Here is an 11552-nt window from a genome sequence, read left to right on the forward strand (position 1 = left end):
ATATATATATATATATATGATATATGATGTGTTATATACCATAAATATATAGCCAACACAGAAAATGTCAAAACATTAAATCATTGTACGTGAAAAAAATAATATCATATTACAAATAAAGAACAATTTGGCAGTAAATTAATGTTTAATCCGTAACATTTAATACGTCCAAAAAAATTTATATATATAATTCTGGCATAAAATTTATTTTTTTTTTTACTTCCAAACTACTTTGCACATTACGATAATTATCTCTACCCTTTCCTATAATTAAAAATGTTCAATTAGAAAATTATAAAGAAATTAATTAAATTATAAGAACATTGCGTGTCGTGAAGCACGGATTTTAAAGACGAGATTTATTATTAGATAGAGAAATTATCTAAATTTTTTGTTTTTAAAAAAGCAAATAAACTGTTCAAAGATATTGTAGAAAATTCATTATTAAAATTAATTATATTCGATATGACAATGATAAAATTCTTTCATTCTTTCTCTGAATTTTATCATTTTTTCATTTCATGTAGTTCACTAATTATTTCATCGTATCGTGACTGAAAGCCACGATACGACACATCACATAATATAATAATGTCAATATCAATTAAAGATTACGTTTCTTAGCTAATTCTTCATCGATTTTCAAATTATCCTATCAAGTATAAAAGCAATATAACTGTATTTATATCATACAGCACGGTTATTACCGGCATGGAGCTCAAGAGTTCATTCGAGCTCATTCGAGCAAAAACTTAAAGAGGAATCAGATCATGAAATGTATATACGTTCGCATGACTCACTATCTAGATATTAAAACAACGAATTATCTAGCGCGAGGACAAGGAATTGCAGAATTATGCGGCAAAGGATCGATTCGTCCGATGAGACGGTTCGATCATCGTCCTTGTCTTCGTTAAATGCCCCATGGGCGGATCTCCGTCCTGCCAAAAAAAGAAATGATCAGAGAGAAATGATTTGGCTGTGCTGTAAAAAAGATGCGGCCCATATATGGTGCAATTGAGACAACGTCCGTTACGTGCAGGTCCTGCCTAGTGACAGCGAAACAGAACTCCGACGAAATTTTACAGAGAATTCGTTATTCTCAAAAATAGATCACGCGATTATGTTCTTTAAATTTCGATCGTGGAATCCAGAAGGAGACGAAGGTTGATTTTTGATGAATAATAATTCGAATGAGCGTCAACGGACTATATTGTTCCGCGGTGGAGAAATTATCGATCGGGCATGATGAGTGCTGCGGTCCAGCGACTGGCCAATTGTCGCGCGGCATGACGTCACCGCCGACCAATCAGCGCGCGCTGGAACGATCGATTCCAGCGGGTATAAATTGCGCGTAGTAGACATCGCACGCCCAATAGTCGCTGGTCGCCGATCGTACGTCGTATAGTTGTTAGCAAAAGCTCCATTACTTGCTTTCGCCAACTATCGATCGCTCCGTGGTGGCTATATCCTGTTCCATTTTCTAAGAGGACAACGAACAACCCATAATACAAAATGGTAAGTTACTGAATTGTCGGATTTTTCCTTCTGCGAGCACGATCACAGCTTTTGCCCTGTCGGCGTCGCCCATTCTCGTCAAAAACGACGGCCATTTTGTAACGGTTAAACGCCGGCCGGTCGTGGCGTTTGCTAAATTTAGATTGATCACTCCTTTATCCGAAAATTACAAAGATTCTTATCGCGTACCCGTTTAATTCTTGCTATTATTATTCTCTGCTACTCGGAGAACATTGCTCTTCATTATAAGTCCAAGTATTGAAACATATTCTATGAGCAAAGCCATTGACCTCGATGAATCATTTCAGAAAATCAATATGACGCTTTCCCTCAATTATGTACATTATTGGAAGTTTCTAGCTAGAAACGAGTTGATACAAATTATTAGCTATGTTTAATTCGCTCATCGAGCGATCGGATTGCTTCCAAATTCTTTTCCTGAAATATTTTACTCGATATAGTGTATGTTACATGTACCATATATCTCAAGTAAAAGTTTTTTTGTAATTGTAGTTTGTAGTTCGGATTTAAAAAATTAATCCTCTTCAATTGCTCGATGAGCAAGCTGCATTCCGTTATGTTTACTGCAAATACTCTATAATACACGACATATATATTATAGATTTTCAGTATATGCAGTAAATATATTGTATATATAATGGAATGCATCCTTTAAACGCTCCCATTCTGTCTTTGATATTGAGTAAGAGATTCCATGATGGCGCTTTCAACACTAATGCTTTTATCTACGAGTTTATTTGATGCTACAAATATTTCGATTTTGTGATCGATCAATTAGTAAAATTTTTTCTTTCGATTAATCAATCAAACAAATCTTGCAATATTTATAATGCCAAGTGGACTTCATTCTTTATCGTCCATTAGATGTAAAACAATAAATGCAGTCAAATCATATCTTTGAATGCCATCCAGAGATAAAAGGCACTTAACATTTAGATACAAATCTAAACAAATATTGTCTTTGTTACAATGCATTTAGAGAGGTAATATTTGTCATTCTTTATCATTATATTTCATTATATTTGGAACAAATAAGAATATAATAGAATAATATAAATAGCATCTTCCTAATGTGAAATGTTAAGAAAGATAGAACGATGTTTGTGTTGGCTTATCATCAAATGTAAAATGCTCCATGACTTTTGTATCAATATGTTGCTAGGAAGCTCCAATATTAGTCATTTGTTACTGTTTTATAAAAGCCTGGGCATGATACGATGAGATGTGAATTAATTTTTTAAATTCATTTAGCGTGAATGCATCTCAATCCACGTTGGACAAGCTGGTGTACAGATTGGTAATGCTTGCTGGGAGCTGTATTGCCTGGAACATGGCATTCAGCCGGACGGTCAGATGCCATCTGATAAGACTATCGGAGGTGGAGACGACAGTTTCAACACCTTCTTCAGTGAGACTGGTGCCGGCAAGCATGTACCCAGAGCTGTCTTTATTGATTTGGAACCTACTGTAGTCGGTATGTATAGTTAGTCTTTACTCGTTAACATTGATATCTAACAAATTTTACTTGAATATTTGTACAGATGAGGTTCGCACTGGAACTTACCGTCAGCTCTTCCATCCGGAACAATTGATCACTGGCAAGGAGGATGCTGCAAACAATTATGCTCGCGGTCATTACACTATTGGCAAAGAGATCGTTGATCTCGTACTGGACCGCATTCGCAAGCTCGCAGACCAATGTACCGGCCTGCAAGGATTCCTCATCTTCCACTCATTCGGCGGTGGTACCGGTTCAGGCTTCACATCCCTATTGATGGAGCGTTTGTCTGTTGACTATGGCAAGAAGTCGAAACTCGAATTCGCTATTTATCCCGCACCACAAGTTTCCACTGCCGTGGTCGAGCCGTACAACTCTATCTTGACGACGCACACTACTCTTGAGCATTCCGACTGCGCATTTATGGTTGACAATGAAGCGATCTACGACATTTGTCGTCGCAATTTGGATATCGAGAGACCAACCTATACAAATCTTAATCGTCTGATCGGCCAGATAGTATCATCCATCACGGCCTCTCTGCGGTTCGATGGTGCCCTGAACGTCGATCTAACGGAATTCCAGACCAATTTGGTGCCCTATCCGAGAATCCACTTCCCGCTAGTAACGTATGCGCCTGTTATTTCGGCCGAGAAGGCTTATCATGAGCAACTCTCTGTTTCGGAGATCACAAACGCCTGCTTCGAACCAGCTAATCAGATGGTCAAGTGTGACCCGCGTCACGGCAAGTATATGGCCTGCTGCATGTTGTATCGTGGCGACGTTGTACCCAAGGACGTTAACGCGGCAATCGCTACCATCAAGACGAAGCGCACCATTCAATTTGTCGATTGGTGCCCCACCGGTTTCAAAGTCGGCATCAACTATCAGCCACCGACCGTCGTACCCGGTGGCGATCTCGCCAAAGTTCAGCGTGCCGTCTGCATGTTGTCGAACACCACTGCCATCGCAGAGGCCTGGGCCCGTTTAGATCACAAGTTCGACCTTATGTATGCCAAGCGTGCATTCGTGCACTGGTATGTTGGTGAGGGTATGGAGGAAGGAGAATTCTCCGAGGCACGCGAGGATCTCGCCGCGCTCGAGAAAGATTATGAAGAGGTTGGAATGGATTCCGCAGAAGGCGAGGGCGAAGAGGGTGCCGAGGAATATTAAAATGCAATCATTGCTCGCCCTTTTATCTCCTGATTTTGAAATATCTTATGTGTTTTGAAATAAAGTAACTGAATCCATTTGCCACGCAAATTTGTGTCTAATTGATACATTGTCCTTATCTTGAATCACAGAACTTTTTCATCTGTCAATCACACTAAAAATATCAAACTTGTTGTTTATTATAATGTTACTTTTAGCACAGCGTTCAGATAAATTTTTTTACAATGATTACATAATTATATCATCATCATTACAAAACAAATTTTATTTAGCTTAAGTTTTCTAAAATAAGTTAAAAAAATTCAACGGCTTGTCATTACGTTTTTATTGTCTATTCAGAATGTGTGTTCTTGTTTTTCAAAAATAAAGTATAGCTTTTTATTAAGAAAAAATGGTAATTTAAAAAAAATTATAATACTATTGGAAAAATAATTTATATATTTTTTTACAATTTTATGATTAGACTCATTACGTCCATATACAAATATTCACATATTCCTTTAAATTTAATTAATATTTAACTACAATATATTTCGTAAAAAGTGGAGAAATTTTATCGAATTATGTTTATCCAATGAACTGTTTAAAAAACATCAATGATTTATGTAAATTTGAAAAACTAATTTATAATTTAGCAACTTCAATTCAATCATCGTATTCCAAGACAAAGTCTTCATCATAATTAAATTCTTCGTCCTCTGAATAATAATCCAGATATTCGGCGTGAAAATCAAAATCATCATCGTCGTCCAGTTCGTCGGGTATCATACCGCGATATAACATGTTGAAACATTTGGAATCCGGATTTCGAAAGTGTAAGTAAGGCGCCTCGGGATTCAGCCGCGTGCCGCACAGCCAACAGAAATACGTGCCGCAGTGCGAACAAGTCATCTTGTTACAACCATCCGATTTCTGAAAATTCGCCAACATACATGTTAATCATTCATAATAATAATAAGTATAATCTTGTATCTATGAAACAAATTTGATTTTGTACCTCGATTGCAGTTTTACAATGAGGACAGTTGTGACTATTATCATTAATCCAATTTTCAGACATTGTATTCTCTAACATCGTTTGAAGCTGTCTCTTGCCATAATGCTTTTCCATTTCGGCCTTCTTCTCATTGCTGGCTGATTGATATTCATTCAATAATCGTTGTTTCTCAGCTATTAATAAAATCAACAAGATGTATATTAATATTAATATAAAATATAAATTCTAAAAAAGTTCTAAAAAAAACGAAATTTTTGTTTGGAACTAAATGATATAAAAGCAAATAATGTGTTATATGGAGTGGTGTAAGTCACTTTTGCAAACTTAGCTTGAAGTCATTGATCAATCTACTGAAGCAAATATGTTGAAAAAACTTTTTGTTTCTCGAAAATATAATAAAGTGATTTATACTATTATAGCTTTTCATATAGTAGAATGCAAACATTACCCACAGGATTTCGACGCATACCTGAACTAATTTTGCAGGGTTCTACCCCATGATAAACCATCTTACAACGAATACAGAATGCATATTGACAAACGGGACATCTCGCCATGTTATCATCAGGATCGCGAGTGACTGGATACTGACAGTGTCGTCTTGGACAATAAACTATATCCATCATAGTATCTAACGTAGTACTTAACAATAAGGAATCGTACTTTGAAAATAACTCCGAACTTACCAACTCTTTTACCTACAATAAAACCGATTATCACAAGTACACAATAAAATCAGTAGAATACTCAATATGAATGCAATATAAATATATAATATAAATACAAAATAATTAACATAATATGAAATAGTTACTTGGCCGGGCGTAGCCTCAAACTTGCACTTCTCTTCAGGACAACAAATATTCTGTACATTTCCATCTTTGATTTTTACTTCAAAATAACCTTTAATGCAATCTTTACAGAAAGTATGAGCACAAGGCAAAAACTGTGTGCAATGTTCCCCTGATTTGTCAGTGAAGCAAATATTACACGTGTAAAAATTCTTTTTGAATTCAATTTGCTTTCGTTTCTCGTTATAATCGATCAACATCTGAATAGGATTCCTACCGATCGGACAGTCTAAAATGGCTCTTTTGTCGATGACACTGGTTTTTTTGGACATGCCACTGTCTCTATTGACTTCGCTGTTAGATTGCTTGTTAGGCTCATTTACTTCCTTGTTTGTCTGCGAGCCTTGTATTTTTTCCACTGTTCTTTTGTAAGATGTGTACATGCAATCCATATCTATATGGTCCTTTATCTTTAAATAGCTAAGCGTTTTATCCTGGAGAAACTCTACCCAAATGAACAAGATCTCCTGCTTGCTGTTCTCCCATAATGTGTCGAGCTTTTTGCATAACTTAGACAATACTACTGGATACAACCAAGAGGAGCATAACATAAACGTAGGTGCCGATATGGATGGATAATCCTCCGGCAGTGTAACGTGCAATGTCAAGGGTGGTAGATATGATATCTGTACTTCCTGCGCCAAGTCCACTTCGTGTCTCAGATCCTTGTATGACAAATGACATTTTGCTGGCAGATTTACAAATATTTTAAAAGTACATTCAAACCGGCCGTTCTCCTCGTGATACGAAAATTCTTCTTCAGTGTAAATGCTTTCCAACGCGGTGACCTCGTCTTTTTGTTTCTCGTAGTCCATCGACTAAAAAACAGAACCGATTATCGGACTCTAAATCATGCGTACATTTTCCGATAATGAAAAAAAATCTCTTACTCACCAAATCTGGAAGCTCTGAACGTTTTAAATGGGTTACGTTAGGCCTCACGATTAATCGTGACGCACTTTGCGATTTGGCTATCAAAAGCGGAGCATGTTGTGGACGACCGTTTGAGAGGAGGAGGTTATGCACTCGAGTCGAATTCCGGAGCAATTTCACGTTTGCTCCGAATAACTGCGAATTCGTCACGCGGCTTGTTCGAGGATCTTAAGATGCCAAGTGAGACACAGGTAGAAATCTCGTACACTGCCTCGTGAATAACTCAACAATACGTAACAAGACTCAGACCACGATGAAAACTTGATGACACTGCGCGTAGTGCACTACACAGCGCTCAACTACTTGACATGACTAATGTTTTTTTTTTATGGTGAAAAGTCAAATAAATGTAAGAGTACATTATTAGGAATAGTACATCGTAATTATTTTTTAAATATAAATAATTTTAAACAATAATATTAAATAAAATATCATATGTCATTTAAATCTCGGTATAAACATGTGTTGTTTTATGAACAAAATCTAATAAACGAAGCAAGATTCTACCGAAGAATACCAACAAAAACAATTAAACGTGATAAAATAATCACAATTAAAAAAAGAAATGATATATAAACTCAGAGAGAAAGAAATACAGTTCTTTATTCATTATATTAAATTTCATTTCGATATTTATTTTTCCTCGATATTTTTCTTCAATATTTTTATTATTTTCGGCGACTTATCGATTTTCGAGGAAGTCTCGAAATGTCTGTAGTAGCCAAAATGGACGTGTTCTTACCTCGATCCGAGTATTGCATCATCTTTAATTTTTCAAAGTTTTTCTATAAAGTTTAATATTTTATTTATATTATTCTATTTACTTTTTTATGCGGTTATACTGAAAATTTAGATTTGGTTACTATATATCGAAAGAGACGGTACTAACCTAAAGATCTTCGAGACATCGAGATCATCGATACGCATACATATTACATGGCGGCGCCCAGGAGATAAATTTTCAGTATGTGTTTAATCAGTACAGTGTTGATGCATTATGTTACAATGTCATATCGTTGACACGTCGAAGTTGACACGAAGCCGACATCGAGTTTTCCGTTTATCACGCTTATCGCTCTCGTCAGTCATTGACTCGCAAGTGCTCGAAAACCGAGACCGATCCGAACGTTTGTTATTCAACATTTCGATGAATACCCAGGACGAAATGTTGAAGTCGTCAATCCCGATGTATGTCAACGCGGTGATGTCCGTGTGTGCGTTCGGCTTGACCGTACACCTGATTCCAAGGATAAAATCCATGTTTGTCCAAGCTAACCTTTACGGTGTCGACATGAGCAAGAGGTGCAGTGAAAAAATGTGAGTGAGGATACCTGAACTTAATACTGTTTAAGCTTCATCGAGCTGATTGACTCTACGATATACATTTGTTAATTTTAATATTAAAGCACGTAATTATAATCTTTTTATCGTGGAATTGATCAATTTGCCTTTCCAAAGGCTCATTTGAGTATGAAACATTTCATTGTTTTTATATGTTTTTCTATCGATCGTATATAACAATAAGCCTGTTCTTTTGCACCAGTTCATCTTTCTTTCTTTTCTCTCTAGAAAGAAAGAAGAGGAAGAAAGATGAACTGGTGCACAAGTTCAGCTAAAAAGAACAGGCCTATTGTTTGACACACAACCTGTATTTTTACAGACCGGAGGCGATAGGTGTTGTCACTGGATGTGTATTTCTTATAACAATGTTTCTATTTATTCCTATACCATTTACTGATTGTCTATTTAGGAATATAAATTTTCCACACAATGAGGTACAATACAGATATCAGTTAGAAAATGTAGCTAATTTCCTTCTTTTCTATTCTGCTTATTGAAAATTAAATTAAAGCTGCTTTTTTAGGAAATACAGTTGTTGACACAAATATTTTATCTTTGTTATTCATTGAGAATATCAAGGAGGACGTTTGTATCGTTTCCTAAAAAGAAAGCAACCTCCTAAGATTAATCAATAACTTGATTGGAAATGACTTACATTTAATATAAAAATATAAGAAATAGAGATAAAATATAAGAAATAAGATCTAAAATATAATATTCTATATTATTCTCTAATTTTAAAACATACATAGATCTGTAACCAATGTAAAGCACAAGTTTTCTATTACAGTTTGTTGATTTTCTGGCTGCATTATTGTCCATATGTTGCATGCTACTCTTGGGTTTTGCTGATGATGTTTTGGATCTTCGTTGGCGGCATAAATTACTTCTGCCAACTATAGCATCTTTGCCATTACTAATGGTTTATTATGTCAACTTTAATTCTACGATAATCATTGTACCAAAACCATTGAGATCATGGTTTGGTTTCTCGTTGGATTTATGGATTTTTTACTATGTATATATGGGAATGTTAGCAGTGTTTTGTACAAACGCTATAAATATATTAGCTGGGATAAACGGTTTAGAGGTTGGGCAAAGTTTAATCATTGCCACAAGTATTCTTATCTTTAACATTATCGAGTTATTTGGCAGTCAATGGAAAGCACATCAGTTTTCAATATATTTTATACTGCCTTATATAGCAACTTCCCTCGCATTATTCAAATTTAATTGGTAAGTTAAACTAAAAAAGTATTTTTATTCTAAAATATTAATAATAATAATAATAATATTATGATAATATGAATAAAAAAAGGAATATTTGGATAAGGAGAATTTCTAATTGTCATATAAGTTGTATGTATAAATCATTTAACATTTATATTTTATCAACGTAATATTTTAGTGTATAAATTTAGTATAATATTACATTAGTGTACATTGAGTATTGAGTATGAGTTAATATCACAGTCGGGTGCGACCAGTACGTCAGTAGTAATCTAGTTTAGCGTAAAAATTCTCTACCAACCAGTCGTACTTCCACGTGTTATTGAGAATCGTTTCTGGCGCGAAGTAGGAATCTCTAGACTTGGAGACTCTTAGAAGATTGGTTTTACCGTCTAACCATAGTCCACTACCTATTAGGTCCTCTACAAACGGCACATCAATAGTCTTCTCGATATAAATCTCCTTAGACTGAACTTTATTGCGAAGATCGATAATAATATTTGCGGGTGCCTGGCACAAATTACAGTACCACCCGCCGTAATGATTCAAATCTCCTATGACTAATCCCAAAATATCTCTCTCGCTGGTGTCTCCGTCCAACTGTTGTCGCAATACAAGCGAGTTGGATTGATAGGCATTGCGCATCAAACCGACGGTGTATGCGCCAAGTGTGATCGTTGTCTTGAGCGGATGCTGCCAAAAGAAACCGTATATTGACCATCTTAATCTAAATCCGATGGGCTGAGGCCAACCGTCGTAAACTTTGAGGAACATTAATGCCCTGGAGTTCAGTATCTGCTCCGGCTCTGTTGTCACATAAATGTCGTCATCCTTTAGATTCTGCACCACAGTCTTGATTTTATCCCAGATGTATCTCGATACTGTCCGAGATGGTTTGTGGGACTTGATCGCCACATTGATGTACAGAATTTTCTTTTGCTCTCGCTGTAACAGTCCTTTGGACAGTTTGTGCCGGAAATTATCCTCCGCGTTATTGAAATCACAAATTACAAAAAGATCCACCACGTTGTAGAGTTCCTCCACTATCACCTCAGCGATCGCCGAGTTGTAGTCGCTTATAAAAAAGGTATGAATAATATGCCTGGCAGTTTTGCGACGTTTCAGGCTAATGTTCTGCTTCGACGCCATGATTGCCCTCCACACGACTTCTGGTTGTCCGCAATCCAAACCATGCCATCCTTGATTGCAGATACATCTTTCCAGATGCTCATTGCTTTTCATTTTATGTTGGTCCACACCATATTTCCAGCATACGGTATGATTGAATACTTCAAACAGCCTAAACGTCTTGACATCTTTCAACGCTACCTCTCCATTGATTGTCTGGTAGATTGATAACTTTTTACGATTGCCCTGATTTACGTGCAGTTCCTTCAATTAAAAAAAAATTATAATAGTTCTAAAGTATTTTGAATAAATACGTCGGTTTATGGTCAATCATAAATTCGCAGCACCTGCGATGCCTCAAACTTGACGAAACTGACGGATGTACGAGTTGTAGATACAGCTAACTCGGGCGGCGGAGTTGTGGCGACATAGATCATAACAATCAGAACTTGCAAGACCAATAGAGTATACAGCAATGCCAGCTTCCCATCTAGACGGACCTGCATGGCACTGATCCCTGCGCTCAGATAGTTCAATTTCCCATCTTACGTTCCCGAAGAGAAATCTTGCTAGCTGTCTGAGACATCTTCGTTGAAATTACAGTCTCATGAATATCATCTGAAAACATAATCAGTAACTTAAATTTATATTTTTATCATTTTTGATTTTTTTTTGTTAAAGAGATCCACAATATTCTACACCGTGCATTTCTAAAACCCACTCTAGACGATCTATAACTCAATTTAGAATACAGGAAATTCTATTTATAATTTTATGTGCCGTGCAGAGAACAATTGAATCGGAATGCATACGCATATATATGTGTGTGTGTGTGTGTGTGTGTGTGTGTGTGTGTGTGTGT

The 11552-nt window shown here is 36.2% G+C and overlaps 4 protein-coding genes across 4 annotated transcripts in view; 2 read left to right on the forward strand and 2 right to left on the reverse strand.

Annotated features, from left to right (window-relative positions):
• Positions 1–2796: 2796 nt before the first annotated feature.
• On the forward strand, positions 2797–4595 carry LOC105617961 (tubulin alpha-1 chain-like). The gene is made up of 2 exons (XM_012199498.1): positions 2797–3013; positions 3081–4595. The coding sequence occupies exons 1-2, from the start codon at positions 2893–2895 to the stop codon at positions 4208–4210; spliced, it is 1251 nt and encodes a 416-aa protein (XP_012054888.1). The 5' UTR covers positions 2797–2892; the 3' UTR covers positions 4211–4595.
• Positions 4596–4855: 260 nt separating this feature from the next.
• LOC105617960 (E3 ubiquitin-protein ligase RNF14-like) lies at positions 4856–6873 on the reverse strand. The gene is made up of 4 exons (XM_012199497.1): positions 6022–6873; positions 5677–5905; positions 5208–5380; positions 4856–5122 (listed from the first exon to the last, which is right to left on the reverse strand). Exons 1-4 carry the CDS (start codon positions 6871–6873, stop codon positions 4856–4858), a joined length of 1521 nt encoding a protein of 506 aa, XP_012054887.1.
• Positions 6874–8138: 1265 nt separating this feature from the next.
• LOC105617965 (UDP-N-acetylglucosamine--dolichyl-phosphate N-acetylglucosaminephosphotransferase) overlaps positions 8139–11552 on the forward strand; it is a 5968-nt gene continuing 2554 nt past the window's right edge. Inside the window, exons 1-3 of the mRNA XM_012199501.1 lie at positions 8139–8308; positions 8652–8766; positions 9123–9568. Coding sequence (XP_012054891.1) covers positions 8139–8308; positions 8652–8766; positions 9123–9568 — 731 coding nt within the window. The remainder of the gene's footprint in view (positions 8309–8651; positions 8767–9122; positions 9569–11552) is intronic.
• On the reverse strand, positions 9564–11196 carry LOC105617964 (beta-1,4-mannosyl-glycoprotein 4-beta-N-acetylglucosaminyltransferase). The gene is made up of 2 exons (XM_012199500.1): positions 11038–11196; positions 9564–10954 (listed from the first exon to the last, which is right to left on the reverse strand). The coding sequence occupies exons 1-2, from the start codon at positions 11194–11196 to the stop codon at positions 9824–9826; spliced, it is 1290 nt and encodes a 429-aa protein (XP_012054890.1). The 3' UTR covers positions 9564–9823.

This window comes from Atta cephalotes (genome assembly GCF_000143395.1).
Source record: "Atta cephalotes unplaced genomic scaffold scaffold00015, whole genome shotgun sequence".
Classification (NCBI taxonomy): Eukaryota; Metazoa; Arthropoda; class Insecta; order Hymenoptera; family Formicidae; genus Atta; species Atta cephalotes.

What these genes read in the sequence shown, in the direction of transcription:
- LOC105617961 (XM_012199498.1), top strand. Translation starts at nt 2,893, where the DNA reads ATGCCATCTGATAAGACTATCGGAGGTGGAGACGACAGTTTCAACACC. An exon ending in TTTGGAACCTACTGTAGTCG is followed by an intron (nt 3,014 to 3,080) that starts GTATGTATAGTT and finishes ATATTTGTACAG; the next exon opens with ATGAGGTTCGCACTGGAACT.
- LOC105617964 (XM_012199500.1), bottom strand. Translation starts at nt 11,196, where the DNA reads ATGCAGGTCCGTCTAGATGGGAAGCTGGCATTGCTGTATACTCTATTG. An exon ending in TCAAGTTTGAGGCATCGCAG is followed by an intron (nt 10,955 to 11,037) that starts GTGCTGCGAATT and finishes TTTTAATTGAAG; the next exon opens with GAACTGCACGTAAATCAGGG.
- LOC105617960 (XM_012199497.1), bottom strand. Translation starts at nt 6,873, where the DNA reads ATGGACTACGAGAAACAAAAAGACGAGGTCACCGCGTTGGAAAGCATT. An exon ending in ACCCTGCAAAATTAGTTCAG is followed by an intron (nt 5,381 to 5,676) that starts GTATGCGTCGAA and finishes TTTTATTAATAG; the next exon opens with CTGAGAAACAACGATTATTG. An exon ending in ATTGTAAAACTGCAATCGAG is followed by an intron (nt 5,123 to 5,207) that starts GTACAAAATCAA and finishes GCGAATTTTCAG; the next exon opens with AAATCGGATGGTTGTAACAA.